This window comes from Panthera uncia, assembly GCF_023721935.1.
Source record: "Panthera uncia isolate 11264 chromosome A1 unlocalized genomic scaffold, Puncia_PCG_1.0 HiC_scaffold_16, whole genome shotgun sequence".
Taxonomy (NCBI): Eukaryota; Metazoa; Chordata; class Mammalia; order Carnivora; family Felidae; genus Panthera; species Panthera uncia.
In genome coordinates this window covers 7,295,615-7,318,314 of record NW_026057576.1, presented here as the reverse complement: position 1 = coordinate 7,318,314, position 22,700 = coordinate 7,295,615, and the positions used below count along the sequence as shown (strand labels likewise).

At 55.8% G+C, this 22,700-nt stretch overlaps 2 protein-coding genes across 2 annotated transcripts; both read left to right on the top strand.

Moving 5' to 3' along the window:
• The first annotated feature begins 662 nt into the window (after positions 1 to 662).
• URAD (ureidoimidazoline (2-oxo-4-hydroxy-4-carboxy-5-) decarboxylase) lies at positions 663 to 8,655 on the top strand. The gene is made up of 2 exons (XM_049647382.1): positions 663 to 892; positions 7,965 to 8,655. Exons 1-2 carry the CDS (start codon positions 718 to 720, stop codon positions 8,312 to 8,314), a joined length of 525 nt encoding a protein of 174 aa, XP_049503339.1. The 5' UTR covers positions 663 to 717; the 3' UTR covers positions 8,315 to 8,655.
• An 8,265-nt stretch (positions 8,656 to 16,920) lies between these two features.
• Positions 16,921 to 22,482, top strand: CDX2 (caudal type homeobox 2). Its single transcript, XM_049647379.1, has 3 exons — positions 16,921 to 17,509; positions 20,993 to 21,138; positions 22,179 to 22,482. The coding sequence occupies exons 1-3, from the start codon at positions 16,969 to 16,971 to the stop codon at positions 22,425 to 22,427; spliced, it is 936 nt and encodes a 311-aa protein (XP_049503336.1). The 5' UTR covers positions 16,921 to 16,968; the 3' UTR covers positions 22,428 to 22,482.
• Positions 22,483 to 22,700: the final 218 nt, after the last annotated feature.

Here is a 22,700-nt window from a genome sequence, read left to right as displayed (position 1 = left end):
AGAAGCACACACGACACGCTGTCTTCAGGCTCATGGCATTGGTCAGAGCTGAGAGGTGATATGCAAATAAGTAAATATAAGAAGCAAAGTGATTTCAGATAAGCATATATTCTCAGGAAGAAGACAGCACATAATGGTGTTTGAGGGACAGTTGAGAATGGGGCAGAGTTATTGCTTTGAGACCACATCCCGTTTCAAGAGCATTTATAAAGCACCTGATGTCTTAGGTATCCGAAATACAGGGAAAGCGCGTAAAGCACACTACCAGGCCCCACAGCGGCAACAGAGGGGAAATCAAATTCCAAGCGGGTTGACTTGCGACCAGTCTCTGAGTTACCAGACGGAGCTTCCCGGGACGACGTTGGCGTTAAAATGTTCATGACACCGAGAGTCTCTCTGGCTTGAAGGCCCACAGTGAAATCGGGTCCCTCCTGGCTTTGTGGGAGCAGAGTAGCTGGAAACATTCCTCCCGTAGAGCCCTCCGCTCCCTGGACTGGAGCCTGAAGCCTGTGTTTGTCCATCACCCGAGTACTCTGGACCCACTGCTCCCAGAAGCATTCAAACCATGCCAAGCGGGTGTTGCATAAAAAACACACACACACACAACCACGAAAAAAGCTTGTGTGTTCGGCAAATATAAGCGGGTGAGCGGGCCGAGCGTCGCTCAGTCGCCGAGGGGGGAGCTGACGTTCTGCTTCGTCCAGCTGAACGCAAGCAATGGACATGGAGAAGGTCAACTCCATGGACTTTGGAGAATTTGTGGACGTGTTCGGGAATGTCGTTGAGAGATGCCCTCTGATTGCGGCTGCTGTGTGGTCCCAGCGCCCGTTCTCCAACTCGGAAGATTTAGAGAAGCACTTTTTTGCCTTTATTGACGCCCTTCCACAGTCAGGTGAGGCTGCGGCATTAGACGCCAAGAGTCTGTGCGAAGGGCTTTCAAGCGTATTTACCCGAATGGTTTGAGATATTTTAGCCTAGTTGCTTATCATTGATTGGTATTTTTATCGTAAGGCTCGATCTCCTTAGACTCGGTCAATGAGGGTCAGACGCTTGCGAGGTGTCGGGCCGGAGGTAGAATTGCCGAGGTAGGTCGGCTCGGGTAAAGGGGTTGTTAAATATTAAAGCCACGAGGTCACGACGCGAGAGGAACAGGCACCGTTCTCCTCGGGCCTCGCAGCCCCACAGAGGCCAAAGGTCAGGCTGAGGGCCCACCCTCTCTTAGCCAAGTGTGTTGGCTCTGGGAATGTCCTGTATGCAAGAGAGGAGACAGCACGGTATCAGAATATCTCAGGAGCCCAGGGGAAAGAGCAAATGGCTGACATTTTTACCAGAAAGGGCCAGTTTGGACTGGACCACCGAGGAAAGTAGACTCACTCAGATCAGCAACTCCCTAAGGGAGTGAAGAGGAAAAGACAAAAATCTGAAGGAATTCCTCTGGCGAAAGGGAGAGAAATTGTTGATTTCCTCTGGCTAGAGAGAGACAAGGCGACCCTTGCGGGTGTGGGGTGAGGAGGGTGGAGGTTTAGGCTTACCCCAAGTGACTCAGAGTGACACAGGGCCTCACAGGGATTCAGAGACCGAGGGTTAGAGTCAGGGCTGCTTCCGGGGCTGTTCGGGTATCTTCAGAAAAGCCTGAAGGGAGGCGAGGGGCAAGGGCTGCCTTCACAGAGGGGCTCCCACAGAGGCCTGGTGGGTGGGGGTGGGGGTGGGGGAGAGGAGGACCGCCACGGTCTTCTCCTCCATAATGAGGCCAACGGACAGTCTTGCCCATCCGTCCAGAGTCTGACATCCGGGGTGGTTTCCGAACGTCCCCCAAATAAGGAACTCGTTTTAATTGATTTGGGGCACATCTAGCAAGAGGAGAGGATCGTGTTATAAAATCAAACGGACAGAAATGTTGACAGTCACCCCCTTCTCGGGGCCTCTCTCAGCTCTGCCACTGGGCTCGGGCATTCGTGGGGCTGAAGGACACCAAAGCCTTGTGACCGATGACTCACAGGATGGTCAGTCCCAGCTTGATGAGCCGAGAGGCTCCCCTTGTCAGCATACAGCCTGCAGAACAAGCTGGAAAGAGTAAGAGGCTACCAGAGCCCATGTTCTAAATGTCTGACAGGAAAAGGCAGGTCAAATGGAAGGCTTCTAGGCCAGAGGGGAAATAATTTTTAAAGGGTGTGAATGCCTTATGAATGGCATTTTTTCTATCATGTTAAAAAAAAATAAAGGAGAAAAATTCCATGATCTGTCTCAATACCTAAGGGGTGGTAGGGCTGGGGAGGGAAAGGATTGCGTGGATAATTCAAACCCTGTATTCACTGGTTTATCCAGTTATTCAACATTTATTTAGGGCTTACGGTGCCAAGAACTTAGATAATAAAATTAAAATTTCCCTATTTCCGTCTTCTCTCTGATCAGCAGTCACTCCAATCAGTTTGAGCAGAGGTTCTCGTTAAGGTTAGTTAAGGTCTGGTTAAGGTCAAATCCAATCACAGTCCTGAGCAAAGCGGGGTATGGGGATTGGCATTCACCCCCTCCCTCCTGAGGCTTGTATTTGATCCCTCTCCTAACTCAGTGGGAGCTCCGTATTCTGGTCGGTGTCAGAATCCTACATCGCTCAGTGAATAGGGACTTAATATCGAATGCATGAAACGGTTCAGAAGATGAGATCGTAAGATGATTTTGAAAGGTGATGGATCCTGGTACCCTCTCCCCACACATTTCACCTGGAGCGACTTTAGTGACAGGTCCATGGGACAAAATGACCAGAGGGAGCTGGGGTCACTGGGGTGTTTGCTCCCTTCTGCATCAGACACTGTTCTTTGCAGGGACCTCCTTATGTGGATCCTGCTTCTCAGTCCTCTGCCAGTGTCCACATTCTCTTCGGCAGCTGGGAGCAGGGCTTCAAAGCTATAAGGGTGGCTACTTTGTATCTAATCACCTCCATGATGTTGGAGAGGCAACGTGAGCGATGAAAATAATAATAGCGAAAATGCATTTAACCCTTACTTTTGGTGTATTTCAGGCACTTTTGTAAACACTTTCCATTTGTTAACTCATTTAATCCTTATGATAATCTTATAAAACAAGCATTATCATTATCATATCCATCTTACAGATGAGAAAACAGAGGAACAGAAAGGATAAAGAACTTGATCAAGAACACACAGCTAGAAAGTGGCAGAACCGGGATTCAAACCTTGATGGTCAACCCAGCAGCTTTTGAAGCATTTTTTAGAGAATCAGAACAGTCTAAAAAGAGTTTCTAGGGAGTTCTTTTATTCATTCACTAATTTATTCAATTCATATTAATGCTTGATGTCCCAGATCCTATGTTGGGTTATTTCAATAAGCAAATGAAACGGGATTTACTGCATAGTCTAGCTTTAATCTGCAGAGTTGGGAATGTAATAGAGTCTTTTAATCCCATAACGAAAAGAGGCCTTAAAAGAAAGTTCGGGATAGGGTGATCTACCTGGTCAAGGATTTGTTTTATACACGATCTAAGAAAATCCTCTACAATTAGCAGAAAACAAAATCTTGTTTGTAGAGTAAACCAAGGTTGACAATCCACTCCGGTTACACTATGAGGATTATTGGTCAGTAGGTGGCAGTCCAGGATTAATATTCAGTTCTAGCACTAATTGGCCAAGCACCCTTTCAAGCCAATCAGTTCCTGATTTCCGGCCAAGGGGCGTGGAGAAAATAAAGGGAAGACAGTTGAAACACACATACACACACACACACACACACACACACACCCCAATTCAGTACTAATTTGTGTTAAAATCAAAGATAAAAAGTGCATCTCCTTGTGACATTTCAGAATTGCAATAATGCCATAATTTATTATTTAATACTTCTTTCAGAACATAGTTGTTGAATGAATAAAAAAGATACTAATAATTCCCTGAAATGCAGGCTCTCAGGTATTTAGAAGAGGCTGTTCAAATGTGTTCAATCAAAAGATATATATGGCACTCCTTCCCAAAAGTGATGTGTCGGTCAAGCGCCCACTGTGCCCCAGGAATTGTCCCAGGCGTTGTGGACAAGACAAGTGCCTACCTTCAACGAGTTTACATTCTAGTAGAGAGAGACTGGATTAACAGAAGTAAATGAGATAATTTCACATTCTAAAAAAGTATTAGGAGAAAATATGTAATAAAATAAGTCTTTCTTAGGAAGTGACACTGGAGTCCTACAAACCAAAAGATGAGAAGAAAGCGGTCTAAGCTCCAGGAGAAGGCCATCTTAGAAAAGGAACCTGAGACTTTTTGGATCCAGGTGTCATAAAAAGAAAAACAAACTGATGGCATTTAAAGCCATGAGACCCAGTGAGGACACCTGGCCATTTGTGCAACTACAGAGGGGAAGAGAAGTAAGTACTGAGTCCTGGGGTACTTCAGTGTTAGTGATCTGGCAGAACAGGAACCAATGACGAAAGTAGGCGAGTGATGATAATCTTTTAAGAAGGACAGAGGAACAACCATATGACATTCTCTCAAGAGGCTGAGGAAGAAGACAGGAGAACAGGCCGCTGGGTTTGGGCAAGATGGCCATCATCTGTGACCTTGATGAGCGCAGACTGGATGGCGGGTGGGACTGAAAGCTTGATAGAGTGAACCTGGGATAGGAGGTAAGAAACCCTTTGAGGTGTTTGCTAAGGAGGAGCAGAGATATAGGGAGAAGCTAGAGGGCAATAGGGAATCAAGGGAGAGCTTAATTTTGTTGGTGGGACAAGTGACTCTAAGGCGTGTTCGTGGTTGCTGAGGATAAGGCAGTGCCGGGAGTGAGGGGGGAAGAAATGGATGTTTGAAATTATAGTCTTGATATGAAAAGAGGACCAGCTTCAAGAACACAACAGATGGGGGGGGCGCCTGGGTGGCTCAGCTGGTTAAGCGACCTACTTGAAGCCTCCAACTCTGGCTCAGGTCATTATCTTCTTGAGTTCCAGCCCCACATCGGGCTCTCTGCTGTCAGCACAGAGTGTGGTTCTGATCCTCTTCCTCTCTCTCTGCCCCTCCCTTGTGCATGTGCCTTCTTTCTCTCAAAAATAAACATCAACACACACACACACACACACACACACACACCAGAAGGAATAGATGATCTATTGTACCGGCAGGGAGAACACACTAGTTGGTCCCGATGTAGGGACCCTGGTGGCCTCTAATGGGATTCCAAGCCAATTGCCTGCTCTGCTCTCCTATTGAAACGAAGAGTGTCCGCTTTGTGCCAGGAACTCTCCTAGACGCAAAGATTGATGACTTGTGGTCACAGCAAATAAGACACGTCTACCCCTACATCCCTGCGTGTGCCATGCCAAAGGCACAGGCCGTAGGGTTTCAGGAAAGACTGAAGAAAACAGGCAGCATTGAAATGGTCCGGCCAACCCAGGACAATCGACTGACCTGGCCAGTGCGCAGGCCGGTGCGGCTGGGTCAGCGTCATCCCAGATAGTACTCCAGGGGTCAGTGGCGGGGAGAAAAGGTGGAGTCCTGGGCTGGCCCGGATCACGTTCTGTTTTTTTCCTGAGCTACCATCGTCTACTGGCCCCCTTGCACCTTTTTTTTTTTTTTTTGTCTCTAATCTGCAGCTGTGTATATGGGTCGCAGGTGTGCGTGCGTGCGTGCGTGCGTGTGTGCGTGCGTGTGCGCGCGCGTGTGTTTTCTTCTTCTCTTTGCCCTGCCCTTCTCTGGGCCTCCCTTCTCTTCTCTTCCCCCTACCTTCCCCACAAACAGTGTAAAACACAGGTTCAGTCCTAGGCAAACATTAACCCCAGACGGTGTTTTCAAGAGGGGAGACAACCCAGGGGAGTGAGAAGCGAGGTGCAAGAACGAGGAGGAAAGGGGCAGGTGTGGCGCGCGTGGGACCGGCCCCGCTCCTCCGCGGTCCCCTAGGGGAGTCCGCTCGGGGCTGTATGGGGACGGACGCTAGCCCCACGCCGACGCTCCCCGCCAATAACTACTTTCCCCCAAGCTTGAGCTGGGCCTCTAGAGAATAAGAAATAGGGGGGAAAGGAAGTCAAGACGGGGGTCGGTCAGAAGACTGGGTCACGGTCCCCCTCGCCTAAAGGCTGCTTTGAAAGCCTGAATATGCAAGGAGGGGGCGCCAGGGAGAGCTCTCTGGGTCAGGACCTGTAGAGACGCTCAGGACTCTATTTCCCCTCCCCAGTCTGCCGTTTGCTGGGGGCCAGGGCTGGGTGGGTGCGGAGGGAATTCGGATTCGGAGTGGTGGATGGTCGCCGGGCACAGCCTCCAGGGCCTGGGGCGGGGATCAGTGCAGGTAGGGAATTTAACACCTTCATTTTCGCCCCACCCGGACCCGGGAAAAGAAGCACCTAGCATTTGCAGTGCCCCGGGACAGGACCCATGAGAAGGGGCCTAAAATAGTGGTGTCGTAGAGATGGAATTACAGGTGACACGACTTTCGTTTAAAACGCCCTTTAACCTTGGAGGGACGGCCAATGCCCCCCAAGTCGCCTGGTATTTGAGCTACTAGCCAAGCGACCTTGGGCAGGTCCCCTAATCCGTTCTGAGCCTCCACGGAATCCTCCCTTAAAAGCAGATGGTCCGGTTCTCCCGACCTGGACCCTGGTCTGTGAGTTGGAAGGTGCAATCCCAACCATCCTTTAATTGGGCAAAAACCGTAAGGTTTGAGTAAGGGGAGGTTTTACGCCGTATTTAAAACGAGTTTTAAATGATCTCCCTCTCCAACAGAGCTCCTGACTCATCTCAGCGCCAGAGTCAGATGCTTCGGCCCCACAGTCCAGTTAGAATGTTTACTACGACTAATAAGAACGGCTGTTTCTTGGATGTTTGCTAGTATTAGGTGCTGCGTTGGGGGGGGGAAATGAATTGTCTCCAATCCTCATAACGACTCGGCAAGTTAGGTGTCATTACCCTCCTCGTACAGATTATGGCTGGCTGCTTACCATATCGGAAATCTTGCCCAGCCTTGAGCATTTGAATTCTGGTTTGAGAGAGCTAAGCAAAAAGGGTTGGTCAGGGCTCACGGAAACTCCCCGGATTAGGATGTAAAAGCTCAGGCATTACACCAGGGGGTTCCACTTTTAAGCCTCGGAGATTATGAGAAGCTATCTTGCAAGAAAACTCCAAGTTGTTCTCTGCGCTGTCTTTAGGATCTATATTTGGAGAAAGGGAATGAGCCTCAGACGGCGGGTGGGCTGGGGGGGGGGGCGGTGGGTGGAGGGGAGGAGGGTGGGTGGGAAGGGGGCGTTATTTTCCTAAAAGGAGGAGAGCCACTTTAATTCAAAAGGCTGTGGAAATCCGGCTGGAAATGAGTTTCTTTGCAGTTAATCATCTCTAAGTTTCTCTGGATGCTTCATTCCAGACGCCCCAACCTCACACTTAGGATCACAAAATCCTGGACGTTTATTTGCCGAGCCCCATGGATGTTATCCCCGTTGGGCCCTCCCCGCCCTTCTCCTCTGGAACGGAACGAAACCCATTCGGTGGCTTTTGCAGGAAGTCTTCAGGCCCCCGCGTCCGGCCCTCTCCGACATCAAAGCCCCCTCGAGAGCAAAGGACTTTGAAAAGATACGAAACGCTCGGGCTCCTTATCGCGTCCCTGCTCCCTCCCGAGCAAGTCGTAAATTCCGAGCCTCGGAGGCCTCTCCCCTCCGCTCTTCTTGCCCCAAGGTCTCAAAGGACAAGCCTGTCACTTCCCGCCCCGCCCCTGGGTCCGGGCCCAGGCCGAAGGAGCTGGCACCGAGGGGCGCAAGGTTCGGGACGCGTTCGAGGGGCTGCGGCGGTGGGCGCCCCCGCAATCCGGGACACCCCTCGTTGCCCTTCGTCACCTCCAGAAGACCCTGCGTCTCCCCCCTCCCCGCCCTCCCCCAAGCCCCCCATCGGGCGGGGCGGGAGGCCGGCCCGCAGCCCCGTGCGCCCTCTCCGCCGTCTCCGCCGCGCGCTGACGCGTCCCCGCTGCGTGTCTGTGCTTCCCCGCAGGCCAAGAGGGCATCCTGCGCTGCCACCCGGACCTGGCGGGCCGCGAGCTGCAGCAGGGCACGCTCACTGCGGAGTCGCGGCGGGAGCAGAGGGGCGCGGGCCTGATGAGCCTGGACGCGGCCGAGCGGCTCCGGCTGGCGGAGCTCAACGCTCAGTACCGCGCGCGCTTCGGCTTCCCCTTCGTGCTCGCCGCGCGTCTCAGCGACCGGGCGGCGGTGCCCGGGGAGCTGGCGCGCCGGCTGCAGCGCCCGCCCGCCGAGGAGCTGCGCACCGCCCTGGGCGAGGTGAAGAAGATCGGCCGCCTGCGCCTCGCCGACCTCCTCGGCGCCGCCGGCCTCGCCGGACCGTAGCGGGCGCGCGAGCCCGGGACCCCGGGCGCGCGTCGGGACCGGCCGCGGCGGGCGGCTGGCGCGGGCCCGGAGCGGCGTCCACCCGCGCACGGAGGGAGGGGAGCGGCGGAGCCATCGGGCGAGTAATGAGCCCCTTTGTCCACCCACCCAGCCGCCCACCCGCGCACGCTTTGCCAACATATCTGTAGGGGGTCGCGCTTCGCCCCGATTGAGCCAGCTCACTGCTTCGATTCTACACTCCCTTTGCAGCCCGTTTGACGCCACCGGCCTTTGGCTCCCCATCCTCTCCTGCTAAGCCCGAGCCGCAAGGCAAAAACGGGCGGAAAAAGGAATCTTTTCTTCCGCAACGGTGTGTCTGTTTGTTTTCTTCTTCTCCCCCCTCATTTGCCGCACCCGACATTTACAGGCGAGCGGAAGGCGTTTTCTCACTCTGGGGCGCCTGCTGGAAACTGGAGCCAGGAAGGCGAAACACTGGTGCGGGGCCTTGGTGCCGGGGAGGCCGCGTGTGGGGGAAGGTGGGCAGGAGGGAGCCCCGTGATGGGCCGACGTTGGGAAGGCGCCCGGTGGGGGCAGGCGGAGTAGCTGGCACGGTCGCCCTTGAGAGAGGGTTGGGAGTGGGGGGCGTCTCCAGGCCGGATGGGCCCAAAAGTCAGGGGCAGGCGGCCTCCCCGACTCTCCCAGAGGTCGGCCCTTGAGAGCTGACTGGTCAGACCCTCAGGCTGCCACGGGAGACCCGTCGGTCATTACAAAGTTAATAATAAAATAAATAATAATTTAATAGCACTGACTGAGCAGTGCTGCACATTCTAGCCCGAGGTGAACGTGAGAAACCCTCCCCCCCCCCCCCAGAGGGCTGACAAAGCAGGTGATGGAGAAAAATCGGTGCCCAGGGAAATCTTTCTGGCCGGAGTAAGCTGTTCCGGGGAGCTTCTGAACCCTGGGGCTCCTGAGCCCCCCCTGCAGACCGGACAGCTGTCTGCACTGAGGGCCAAAATTCCACTCGTGCAGGACGGGCTCATCGTATTCCCTCTCTCTCAGCCCCACACACTGGAAGGTCTACCCGACCCCAGCGAACCTAAGTTTCCGTTGGCAGAGGAGAGAAACAAGCCGTACCCCTCCTCTTCCATGCGGATAGGGTGAGAAAGGAAGGCAGAGTTTGGCCCTTTGAAGACTGGAACCTCCATTAGTGACCAGCCCCCCCCCCCCCCCCGCCCCTTCCAGGTAAGCAGCAGCAGCAAGAAAACCTTTTCGTAAAAAGCCAGCGTGGTCAGGCTGCAGTCCCACAGACAGAAGCCACCCTGGCCGCCCCAGGTACTTCAGTCAAGGAGCCTCAATCCCTTTGCCACCTTGCAGGTGTTTTCCGCTAGTGGTATAAGGGCGAACAGAGGCCAGAAGCTGGTGGCCGGGCTAGGTTGGGGTGCCAGGGAAGTGAGCTGCGGCTACCAGCATCCCTGTAGACTAAGGCCTCCTTGGCCTGGGCCTGGGCCAGACGCCTTTCTGGAAGCAGGAGCATCAGGTGCACACAACAAAGGCAGCTTGATGACTCAGTTCCTGCGCTCTAGGACCCTACGGCGGCAACAGTGGGCCCCTGGGGCCTGGGGCTAGACGCCTGCCTCACTTTAGCCAAGGTAACTTGGGGGCTTTACTGACACACACAAGAAATCTTTGGCCTGACAGAGGGCTTTCTGCCCCAGGATACAAGCGCCACAGGCCGGGCCTGAGACTCTGACTAATCCAGTGTATTCAAGCCCCCTGTCCAACCCTAGGATGAGTCAGTCTCTTAAATAGAGGGGCCCCAGCTGCAGAGTCTGGACTGTCCGTGTAAATGTGCTCAAGCTAAGATACTCAGGCTTCCCGCGGGGGAGGACTTGCAGCCGTATTTTTAGACCGAGTGTCCAGTGAGATCCTCTGGGGCACGACCTGGGTGTCCTCAATCACACAGTTACATTTCAAAGCTTGCCAGAAATTGTTTATTTCTGCAGGAGGGGATACGGGCTGGGGAAGACTCTGGATCCACCCCTTCAAAGGAGCTGGGAGGGGGAGGGGGACGGGGGAAGAAGGGCTGGCGGAGGATGCCTCTTACCAACGCTGCTGAGCGCTTGCAGTCTTGAGGGCAGGACGCGGGACGCGGGACGCGCACGCCCGGGTGGGAAGGGCCCTGGACAAAGCCACAGGTAGCTCTTGCTTTTTTCTCCGGTAGGAGCAAAGAGGCAGAGGCCGCCCTTGCCCGGGCTGGTCAGCCGTGGCTGCCATGGTCTGGCAGCAGAGGTTTCTGTGGCCACCTCTTGGCTCACACAGCATCGCGCCCTGGCTTTGGCCTGGCGGAGATGTTTCTCATTTCCGCGCTCCGGTGCGCAGGATGCGGGAGACAAACCCTGACTTCTGAGGCCGGGGGCCACGGTCTGGGTCCTGGGCGTGTGCACCAGCCGGGACAGCGGGGTGGCCCAACGCGCCCCCGCGAGCGTCCGGGAGCCCAGAAGTGGCTGGTGCAGAGTCTAGGGTGGTTAATTTCATACTTTACTTACTAATTTGTTAACGCGCGCGCGCGCGCACGCACACATACACACACACACCCCACAATGGCAATACTAAAAACGGCTGGAAGGCGAAGAGCTGATTTCACTCTTCCTAACCCCCCCAACCCCTCCATGCTACCTTCCCAGGTTGGGGAACTGCTTCGCCAATTCTCACCTCTCCCTTAAAACGTCCAAGCCAGACCGCCCGGCCATCACTCTTGGCAAAAAAGACCTGAGAGCTTTCCTGCTAGGAATTCACGAGCCCAATCCGAGCCTGGTATTCACGTATGTCACCGGGAAACGGAATGGGGCCTTCCTTGTATTTACCCAAAGAAGTAGGCTTGTTGGTCTGTGTGTCCAAAAGATGTCCACAGACAACTGTCATGGGAAGAAGGGGGGGCAGACAGCACAATTAATTTGCATACATTTCTTTACTCACTTTAAATTTCAGGGATCAGGCTTAGGATATCAGTTCCAATTCAAAAATAAAGAGCTCTTTTCAGAAAGTATTTACCGGAGGACAAGAGCAGGTGGTAATTGGCGAAAAATCTGGGAAGGAATTTATGGAAAATGTGTCATTCGATAAACTAATAAACGGCAGTTAGCAGGTGCCTGTGAAAGAGAGATGTAAGTAGGATGTGGAAGGTAGTCCGAACGGTGGAACAGCAGAACCTGATTGTTCTGGCCCTATTTGGCGTAGGGTATGGGGAGTTTGGATTCCGGGAATCATGCTAGTTGGTTTTGGGTTTCCAGGGTGGCACCAGAAGCCTTAGTAATAATTAACATCTGTACAGAGTCCTACGTTGCCCAAAATGGACTTACAGGAGCTCATTTAGTTTTAGTGACTGGAACAGCTAGCTGTGTGACCTTGGGAGAGTCGCTCAACCTCTCTGAGCTTCAGGTTTCTCCTTTATAAACTGGAAGTGCTACATGGACAGTAAGTCCTTTGTCTCCCCTCCAAAGAGAGTAGCTTCCCAAAGGGCCCAGTGACTCAAGGAGAGCTGAACCTTATCTGAGCTCCTTCCCTCGGCCTCATAAAGCCTACTGTGCAGGGTTTCCTCGGAACATATTTTCATATGATAAGCAAAAGTCCCTCTAGGCACAGACGTTGGTGAGCGGACAAATGGTAACCAAAGGCCTTCCACGTCAAAACCAAGTGATAACGTTTAGCTGTTGCTGGCCTGAGAGCTTGATTTCTCTCTCAGCATCGCGGGTTTTCCTCTGGGGTGAGACCCCCCCCCCCAAGGCCCTCTCCCTCGAGGGACTTTAAATCATTCTCCGTGCTTGCCCACCACAAGGCGCTAGAGTGGTTCATCCAATCCCCACACAGTGACCACAGACTCTAATTTCAGAAGAAAGAACGAAAATGGGCAACTGCCATTTATTTGCGTGACATTTACCCAATGAGCAAAACCAGACTTCGGCACCTCTCTCAGGGCTCATCTCCCTAAATCTCCTGCCTTTAACAGTATTTTTTGGATCGAAGAGCATGACAAAAAAAAAAAAATGTATATTCCTTGCCTTGGATAAGAAACCTTGGGGGTTACTCCACGGGAGGAATAAGGCAGTGCATTTCCTCACTCCCCTGCACCCTGTCCCCTGAGCAGTAAAACTCTAGTCCACTAGTGACCTCCCACGAATTCGGGAGCTTTTCCTCAGGTACAGAAGACCAGACACTCGGTTTGCTTGCGGGGGCGGGGGGGGGGGGACATTCTTGACACCAGTGGGGGCAGGGACACATCTGCTCTTGGGAATGAAGCCTGGGCAGCTGTGGACAGCTGCGGCCCCTCCCTGCTGTTCAGAATGAACACGTTGGGACCCATTGTGGCCTGATGGGGCCGAAAGGACACTGCCATCGATTTCCTTCCCAGAGATGTTAGCCGAGTGGGCCGCGGCCGGGCAGGGTGGGGTTGTTGCGGTCAAACCACTCGTTATTCAGCCCTTCCTTTGTGCGAGGGAGTTGCCGATTGCGTGTCTGATTGCGGGTGGTGGCTGACGAGCTCCCTCAATGCCAAGTGAAGAAGAGATGAACTCATTCCTCCACAGCAGTATAGCTCGCCAAGCCGAACGATTTTATCCTGCAACACTGTCTTCTTTTTCGCTCTTCCTTAATTACCCTGACAAGCCAGATCAATGCAGGGTGAGGGTTTCCTGTGCAGAAGAGAGGAAGGATAGGAGCAGTTGCACTGTTTGAATAATTTCCTTAATCTCAACGGGATTCAGAAAGCAGACGTGCATGCTAAGGTGGAGAGAGATGGTCTGCCCTATCAGGCTTACAAGGGCCACAGGCTCCCCGCTTTTCAAGAGCCACAAATATGGGGAAAGGACACCCCCCCCCCACCGCCGCCCCGAGCTAGAGCAAACACTGGGGACCTTTGAGCAGGGAGAGAGTCCTGTCAATGATCTCTGGATTCAAGGAGTGTCTCATCTGCCCAGAGGAGCAGCCCGCCCCCTTCCTGTGCCTCCCTGCGCCCCCCAACACACACCCCCTGCCCCTGCCCTTGCCACCAGCCGGAATTCTGGAAGCCCCTGACCCTCTCCAAGGAATGTTGAATGGCCTTTACAACGTTAGCAACAAAGAGACCACGTCCCTTTGATAACCGTTGTGGCTGCCCTGTGGTCTTCCTGATGCTTTATTTACCTGAGTCTCTTTCTTCCCACCCTCTCCTGCCCTTAAAAGCCTGCTTTGGCTCAGGCTCCACGGGGTCACAGCTTCAGCCCCACCCCAGCCCCAGCCCCAAGCTTTCCACAAGTTTGCCTCATCCAGAGCCGTTTGCTGAAGGCTTCTCTGGTAGGGCAGCCAGTTGGAGACCAGAGGTACTGGCTGGAAAAAAAAGCCTTGATCCAGAGAAGTTGGGGCCAACGATCCCAGGAGGTTCTCAGCTCAGGCCAAAGGTTCTAAGAAAGCCACCAAGCACCTTGGGTCCAGGACTGAGAAGGCTCTCCCCCAGGGTCTCCTGCGGGTGGCACCCCCATCCTCCCAGGGCCACACATGTGCACCCAAAGGCTGGTAGAGTCCCATCCAGAGGAGGCCCCCAGAGGATAGGCACCTGGTGAAGACCTACCAGAAAGGCTAAGCCATCAAGATGAAAAGACACCCAAGCTTCCTTCTCATCAGCCACCATCCACCCCTTTCTGACTGCTCTTGGCACCCTGCCCTTTGGGGACCCAGATGGGCCTCTTGGTTGAGAGTGCGGCCGGATGTGAAGGGACACTTCCACTCTGAGAAGCTTATCCAAGGACATCAGCATTGGCTCCTTTCTCCTCATCAAACAGCCCAGACCCCAGGACCTTGGGCAGGGTCATGCTACTGCCCTGCAGGCCCATTTTCCATTAAGAAAACCAATTGGTTTTTCACCACGATTTCCTTTCTCCAGCTCTCACACCCCAAGAGAGCCTCAGGTTGCCTGGGGTCCAGCCAGCTCTGGGGCCTGGCGTGACCCCTGGGGCCAGAGCGACCCTGGCTGCTCCCAAAGCATTTGGGCGGGCAGGCCAGAGCCCTTTCTCCGGGGCAGAGCACAGAGACACAGCTGGAAAACCGGGACAATTAGCCAGCGGCCGGCGGCCGGGCCATAAAAACGCAGGAAGCGGCCACTGCAGGGCGGAGGGAATGGCTGTCCCCAATAAAGCGATTGTTCCAAAGAATGCCCACATTCCGAAGACACAGGCTTGAGCCTGGGCCTCGGCTTCCAGAGCTCGAGGCTTGGGAGGGGGTTGTGGGGGACAGAAAGAGGAATTGTGTCTCCAGGAAGAGGAGGAAGATGTTTGCTAGATCAAAAGTCTGAAGTGCCCACCACTTAACCTCCCACATTCCCACCCCGTCAGGACTGCAGACTCTCCCTTTCGCTCCCCCTCCCCCAACTCAGTGACTTGGGTTCTGCAATGGGGCTTGCGATCTTTTTTCCCTGTTTTATTTCTTGAGCTGTCCCATGAACTCAGCTGTCCGGACCAGGCTCGGTAGGTAGGTCCACTTGGAGAACTTGCCCGCCACCCCCCCCCCCCCCCCCCCCCCCCCCCCCGGTGGGGGCCCCGGGTGACCTCCCCCCCCCCCCCCCCCCCCCCCCCGTCTTCCACCTCTTGGGGGCTCAGCTATCTGACCTACCCCCGCCCCGCAGACTGCTGATTGTAACCAACCTCCTTAGGAAACGCAGAGGAGAAGAACCAGCAAGCCGGGGATCCCTCAGCCCTGGGCTTGTTCACATCCAACTTGGGCCTGGCCTCCCTCCGCTATGCAGCTTTGGTGGGTGTCGTCTGTAAAACGGAGGTGGTGACAACACCAGCTCAGTTCCCCACTTAGGGAGGTGTGAGGATCGAGGCAGGTAAAGGGCACTGGAAAAAAGCTCCAGAGACGAGAAGGTGAAGAAGTGACAACCGCCAAAGAGCGCTTGACAATGAGAACCGACAAGTGCAGCTGTGGAGATGGGCGGCTAGTGTCCCGCTGGTCCCGGAGCGCCCGAAGCCGCCCAGGCAGCTTGCCCAGTCCCCGGACCGGGCCTCTGCGATCCTCAAATCCTAGTCTGGTGGCCCTGTCTGGGCTCGGAGAGAAAGCTTGGAAGGCCACCGCGGGGCTGCTCCCTGCAGTGGCTACACGGAGCCGGGGCCGGGCGCGTGCGCAAGACAGATCTGGTCGCCTTGCGCTCCTGTCCCGGCAGTTCCCAAGCCAGGCCTCACAGCACTGGTCCCCGCAGCTGCCACTGAGCCCCTGGGGCCCCCGACACAGTGCTTCAAAGTTGGTCCTTTCTCAACTTTTCTTCACTAGGAGCTCTTCAGAAGCAATCATTAGTAACGGCCCGGGTTCCCTGCCCATCTCCTAGAGACGAAAAACGATTTTCTTTGGACAATGTTCTACCTTGGAAAGCAGAAAGTGGTTTTAAGACAAAGGCATTATGTACAATATACAAATACCTAGGTATATATTAGCAGCAATTTTGACTCTCTTTACCTGGATTTTTAACCACTTCAGTAAAATAAACATGTATGGGTAGGCTCGCTGAATTTTCGCAGACAACCTACCGTGTCACCAGCACCCTGTTCAAGAAACCAGAACTTTGCCAGCACTCTAGCAACCCTCTTTTACCCCCCCCCCCATAACTGCCCTCCACCGTCTGACTTCTGCCACAGGCTCCTTGGTCTGACTGTTTTGTGTCTTTGGATGCAAATGCTTTTTTAAAAACTGAATTGCTTTAATTTAACTTAAATCCCAAACGTGAGATGAACTCGGAGACGCAGCCTGAAGCTAGCAGCATAATTTATCTTGTGCGAGAGGCAAGAGGTTTCCTTGGGGAGGAAAATAGCTGATTAGCAGCCACAGTTGTTTTGGGGCGCGCAACCGTTCTGGCCAGGAGCGCAGAGAGGGCAGGAACCGGCCCCATCTCTAAGGGCTCGGCTCCTCACCTCCCGGGTTGGTCAGAAACGTAGTCATCAAAGCAATGGCTTCCCTTTTCTTTCCTCTTTGGTGTAGAAGGAGCCTGTAGATGCACCCCCCCCCACCCCGCAAATGCAGAAACACTACTACTTAGTTTCCAAGCCCAGATTCCCACCAAGATAGCTCTCCCCCCCCTCTTTTGCAAGTCTCTTGATTTCATTCTTTGAACCTGTGATTGGAGGTTAAAGTGCACCAGGTTGGAAGGAGGAGGAAGCTCTTAACAATAAAGGTTTGAATATTTCGCGGTGATCGGGTCGCAGCCCTCTCTTGAGCTCCCCTCTCCCCTTATCTTTTAAAATGCAAATCGTGTTTCGGGGGGTTGTGCGCGGGGTGCGCGCTGCGCCTCGACGTCTCCAGCCATTGGTGTCTGTGTCATTACTAATAGAGTCTTGTAAACACTCGTTAATCACGTAAGGCCGCCGGCCTGGGGCTCCGCACTCCAGCCTGTGGCGGGTCTTCCCCGCCTCTGCAGCCCAGTGGGGAGGAGGTGGGAGGAAAGAAGGAAGAAAGGGAGGAGGGAGGAGGCAGGCCAGAGGGAGGGACCGCCTCGGAGGCAGAAGCGCCGCGAGGAGCCAGCGGAGCACCGCGGGCCGGGGCGCAGCCAGCCGCCGCTCTCGGCGCCCCCCTCGCCCCTTCCCCTTCGCGCCCCCCGGCAGCCTCCAGCGTCGGCCCCCAGGCAGCATGGTGAGGTTTGCCGTCGGGCCCTCGCCACCATGTACGTGAGCTACCTCCTGGACAAGGACGTGAGCATGTACCCCAGCTCCGTGCGCCACTCTGGCGGCCTCAACCTGGCCCCGCAGAACTTCGTCAGCCCCCCGCAGTACCCGGACTACGGCGGCTACCATGTGGCGGCCGCGGCCGCCGCGGCCGCGAACTTGGACACTGCGCAGTCCCCGGGGCCGTCCTGGCCCGCGGCGTACGGGGCCCCGCTCCGAGAGGACTGGAACGGCTACGCGCCGGGGGGCGCCGCGGCCGCCGCCAACGCGGTGGCGCACGGCCTCAACGGGGGCTCCCCGGCCGCCGCCATGGGCTACAGCGGCCCGGCCGACTACCACCCGCACCATCACCCGCACCACCACCCGCACCACCCGGCCGCCGCGCCTTCCTGCGCCTCGGGGTTGCTGCAGACACTCAATCCCGGCCCTCCCGGGCCAGCCGCCACCGCCGCCGCCGAGCAGCTGTCCCCGGGCGGCCAGCGGCGGAACCTGTGCGAGTGGATGCGGAAGCCCGCGCAGCAGTCCCTCGGAAGCCAAGGTAGGCGGCGGCGGCGCCCCGCCGGAGGGGGCTGCTGGGCCGGCCGCGCGTCCCGCGCCGACCCGGGCGTCCCGAGCTGTCTGGGAGCCGGGCGCCAGGAGGGCCGGAGAGGGAGACAAAGTCAGGGGGCCCCCGACTGCCGGGCTTCTCTACCGCGCCTGGGCTGGCGGGGTGGGGGTGGGGGGCGGGAGGGAATAAGTGGGTCTCCCAACCCGTGTTTAGGTTAGGGCAGAGGAGAGCCTTCCTCCTTCCAACGTCCCAGCACTCCCAGGACACCCCCAGGAATGTGGGCGTAGCACGGCTGCGTAGGAGTGGGAACGCGCGTCCCCCGCCCTTGGTGCCTCTGGCACTCGGTGCGCAGCTTGGAGCCGCCGGGGAAAGGGAGCCTCGAACTCCACCGAGCCGGGCTTCAGAGCCTTGCTCTCCACGCCGCTGAGCCGCTCAAGCAGAGGGGTGCCCTGGGGAGCCAGGAGGGCGGCGAGGCCGCGCGTGGGACCGGGGTCAAGGAATCTCAAGAGCTAGGGCGAAAAGGGAGAGCCGGCAAAGCTGCTGTTGCAGGAAAGGCAGGCCCCAGGAATTAGGCGGAAGGGAGCGCGCCCCGTCATTGAACTCCTTTGATTTGCAAAGGAGTTCGAGCCGTCCGAAGCTGGAGGGCTAGGGGCAAGAAGTCGTGGGTGTCCTTTTGTGTCTGCAGAGGGAGAAGGGGAAGAATCCTTGGTGGGGATTCAGCTTCTGCTCCAGACAGGGATCATTTCTCCCCACCTTTCCTTTCCAGGGTCTCGGGGCTGGGGCTGTGTGTGTGTGTGTGTGTGTGTACGTGTGTGCACGCGCAACCATGTTCAAGAAGCTTGCTCAGGAGATATCCCTGCAGACATCCTAGGTTTGCCGGACCGCGAGGGCCCATCAGTTCCCCGTCTGCCCCTTCTGCTATCGGGATATGTGTCAAAGTGGGAAGGAAGTGGGAATAGGTGTGGTGGGAGAGTCCTGTTGGCATCCCCTTTTCGCTCCATGAAGTTTTCCTAGCCTTCTGCACTTCCGCTTTTCTTCTCTTCCCTTGTTTCTGGCCCAGCCCGGCCTGCACGCAGGTTATGGCCACTTTGCAGAGGTTTATAGCCAATTACAGCCGTATAAATCAGAGCAGCCGTTGGGGGCTGTCTCCGGGCATCAGTACTTGAGTCACCGGGCACATGCCGGGTGGGAAATGCGGCCGCCCAGGGAGAAGGCCACAGGGCCAGCCTCGGAACTTCGCCTTGGTGCCTTCCCCAAAGGGAGACGCCGTCGCCCGAACCGAGCGCTGTCTCAGAGAAGGCTGTCTTTTACGGAGCCTGCCTGGGGCGCACCTGGCAGCGACCGGGGGTCCTACGGGAGACCTCTGGTGTGTCCCGGGACAGTGGCCGCGGGGCCAGGGCCGGGGAGGGGGGAGAGGGAGAGGGAGGGAAGCCACAGGAGCCCAGGCCGCGGGGTCAGCAGATGAGAGGCCGCTGTGAAGTCCCGCGCCGAGGTGGCAAGGCCGCAGTCGGCGCCGGGCGCCCTTGTGATGTTAATGTCGGGAGGCCGCGGCCCGCGGGCCAGAGCCCGGCTCCTCTGCGGAGCGTCATCTGTCAACGGGCTAGGGGGGTTGGTCCTCGGCCCGGCCCGCTTTGATATACACCTTCCCAGCCCTGCCATTGTCTCTTTTAGGGCCCGGAAAGAGGGTGGTGACTTTCGCAGTCAATAATGAATTCTCACAAGTCCCTCTCATCTCTCCCCTCCTCCAGCCCCCTCCTTGGTTCCCAGGGGGTGCGGGGCGCCTCCAAGGCCCTTGGGGACGCGGGCCGCAGAGCGCGCAGGGGTCCTGGTCACCGCGTCCCCGGCCCGTCCGGCAGACGGAAAGGGCGGCCCTGGCGCAGGAGCCGCTCCCCAAGGCGACTGTTGCTCCCGGGATGTTCGGCTCGGAGAACTTTCTTGCGCCCCGCTGCCCAGCCCCGGGGGTGCCCCTTTGCGGCTCCAACCTGGGTGCAGTGGCAGCCGCGCCTTGCGCTGTGTGCGTGAGCCAGCCCGAGTCTCAGTTTCCTCATCTGTAAAACGGGCGACTCCCGCCGGTAGCCTCGAGTGGGTTAGCGGCGGTAGCGCGTGTGAACGCGCCCGCCCCTTGCAAGGCTCCCGGGACGTGTTAGTTCCCTTCACTGGCTTCGCAGACGCAGGGTCGGGGCCGCTGCGCCCATTCAAATGCGCCTGCCGGGCCGTGTTTATGTTAATGCGCCTGGCGGGGAGGGGGATGAAAGCGGGGGCCGCCATTTGCTCAGTAGTGGTAATTCAAACAGAATGCGGTTGTTATTAAGGCATTGAAAGGGCTTTTCTTTGATAAGATCGCCTTGTCCTGCATTGTTTGGGACTGTGTTCCCCTTTCAGCGACTCGGGGGAGCTCCCTCTGATCCGGCCCTGTATCTTCCCAGGGCGCTTTTGTTGTGGTTTGCAAAGGGTTTTACCTGAACAAAGTCGGCCTGCGGGGCATTAAACACCTCCAAGAAACTCCCAGACCCTTTAGATCTTCCTGTAGGATCGGGCACCGGGCGACTGAACCTGTTCGGCTGCAGGATGACGAGGACCTGGGGCCAACGAGGAGCCCCTGCCAAGGGATGACCCAGGACAGACCCGGGGGAGACGCCAGGTTCTCGGGCCTGCTCCAACCGCGACGGCACTATTTGTCAAGGCCCTTCAGTAAAACAATCAATCTGAGGTTTAATATGTTGACTCAATCCAATGAGCACAGATCACTGGTCAGGATAGCTCTGGCAGAGTTTGTAGCAGAAATAAATGGGGGGGGGGGCTCAAAAAAGAAAAAGTGCCAAATGCGAAACCACGTTCAGCCAGGTATAGAATGTCGCCAGCGGGAGGGGTCTTCTTCCTGCCAGACCCCAGCTCGGAATTCCACCAGATGGGCCTCGTGTGCCTAGGAGGTGATTCTGGTCTGTCACATCCTGCACCCACCCCCACCCCCCTTCCTACTGTTAATAGAAGTAGAAAGCAACAGTCAGAAAGTAACACCACCACCCCACGCAGCGACACCAATGCATCCCCACGGCCCCAGCTGCTTTTAGGGTGGGCTTCCGTCTTCAATAGGCCAGAAAATGTGAACATTCCCAGGACTCTGGAGACTCTGTCCTGCCCCCTTTCCCTTTGGGCCCAGCCTGCTCCAGTGCTCTGTTTGGTTTACCAAATGGGGGGCTGGGTTCTGCTATCTTGTGTGTAGGAGGTTGGAGTTTTTCTTCGTTTTTAAAAACCACTTAACCCCAAGGTGAGTTTAGTTGTCTCAGATAGCCTCGCACCCTCCCCTCAGGACCCTCTGGGGGGTCTTGTCAGACCCGGCAGGAATCAGCCAAACCCTGGCCCCCCGGGGCAAAGAAGGAAGAGAAATAGCCCTTGGGTTAGGGAGGTTTGTCATTACCCATGACTGATGGGCCGCCTTGCGGTTCCCCGGCCTAACTTCTCCTTCCTCCACAGTGAAAACCAGGACGAAAGACAAATACCGAGTGGTGTATACGGACCACCAGAGGCTGGAGCTGGAGAAGGAGTTTCACTACAGTCGTTACATCACCATCCGGAGGAAAGCCGAGCTGGCCGCCACGCTGGGGCTCTCCGAGAGGCAGGTGCGAACCGCCTTGTTCCCTCCAGGGCTGGTGGGGTTCCCCGGGGCAGAGTTGGAAGCCGGGCCCCCGGAAGCCACCTAGTTCTGTGGGCAGATTAAAGCACAGGTTAGAGGGGCGCCTGGCTGGCTCAGTCTGTAGAGCACACGACTTTTGATGTCCGGGTTGTGAGTTCAAGCCCCGTGTTGGGCGTAGAGCTTACTTAAATAAACAAATGAATAAATAAATCAGGAGGATGGAGAGCATTTCCTCCTGAATGAGTTTAGAAAAAGTTCCTTCCACCGCTAGTTGTCTTTTTCAGGTGTTGAAAAATTTCCCCATTTTCCGGCACCCGAGAGGTGCAAAAAAGAAAAAAAAAATACCCCAAAGAACGGAGCAGTACTTTAATATAACCAGATTTCTATTTGGGTGAAAGAAGACTTCAATTAAAGACCTATTAGCTTTGTGCCCAGCCCAGCGCCTGGGGAAAAAAATGAATACAAGACCCCAATCCCTACCCATAAAAACTAGAACGAGGCTTGACTCATGAACACTGTATATGGTCTAGAAAAATAAATAAACAAACAAAACAGGCCACATCCACAGCCGGGAAGCCCCACAGTAAATCTCATTCTCAGCTTGAAGGTGAGGACTATTCCATTTCAGTGTAGCTTTGAGAGGCCAAAGGTTGTCATTTTGAAGCACATGCATGCTGGCCTCCGCCTGCTTGTTGTAGAAAGGGCTTTGCAAAGTTTCTTTCCCTTGGCTCTGAGACTCTGAACTTTTCCAGTAAAGTTGTAGATAAAGGTTGCTTTAGAACGAAACCTGGTGAACGAGGGTGGGGGGAGGGGCTCTTCTCTCCCGAGGCCGTACTGGGCTTGGGAAGGGCTCCAGGGCTGGGGCTGTCACGGGGCTCTCGAATGAACGTCTGGGAGAAGGTTTGGGGGTCCTTTCGAGAGGGCACTTTTTTAACTGGAGGGGTAGATGCTGGTGCTGAAGGCCATTCGTTTTTCCCTTGCATCGTCTTCTTCACCCCCGTTTTCCCCTCCATTTTCCACGTCCAGGTTAAAATTTGGTTTCAGAACCGCAGAGCGAAGGAAAGGAAAATCAACAAGAAGAAGTTACAGCAGCAGCAGCAGCAGCCGCAGCCCCCACCGCCGGCACCGCAGCCCCCCCAGCCGCCGCCAGGCCCTCTGAGAAGCGTCCCGGAGCCCCTGAGTCCTGTGTCTTCCCTGCAAGGCTCGGTGCCCGGCTCTGTCCCTGGGGTTCTGGGGCCAGCTGCGGGGGTGTTAAACCCCACTGTCACCCAATGACCTACGGGCGCCTGCAGCGGCCGAGCACGAGGGCCGAGCCACGAGGAGCATAGACTCTGCTAGAATCCTCAGGAGAGACCCCTCCTCTCCCCTCCACAAATGTACACCAACTGACCTAGCTCTCAGAGGAAGAATGGGGGCCAGGAGTAAGGACAAGGGGGGGTTGGGTTGGAGGCCTCAAGGAAGACATGTTCCCAGATTTTGACTTTTTCTGGTCTGACTTTCTGCCAGCAAGAAGATGGGATACGATCACTGAGGCTTCATCTCGACCCG

Coding starts and splice junctions, on each gene's coding strand:
- URAD (XM_049647382.1), top strand. CDS start 718: ATGGACATGGAGAAGGTCAACTCCATGGACTTTGGAGAATTTGTGGAC. Junction 893..7,964: donor TGACGCCCTTCCACAGTCAG/GTGAGGCTGCGG, acceptor GCTTCCCCGCAG/GCCAAGAGGGCATCCTGCGC.
- CDX2 (XM_049647379.1), top strand. CDS start 16,969: ATGTACGTGAGCTACCTCCTGGACAAGGACGTGAGCATGTACCCCAGC. Junction 17,510..20,992: donor GCAGTCCCTCGGAAGCCAAG/GTAGGCGGCGGC, acceptor CTTCCTCCACAG/TGAAAACCAGGACGAAAGAC. Junction 21,139..22,178: donor TGGGGCTCTCCGAGAGGCAG/GTGCGAACCGCC, acceptor TTCCACGTCCAG/GTTAAAATTTGGTTTCAGAA.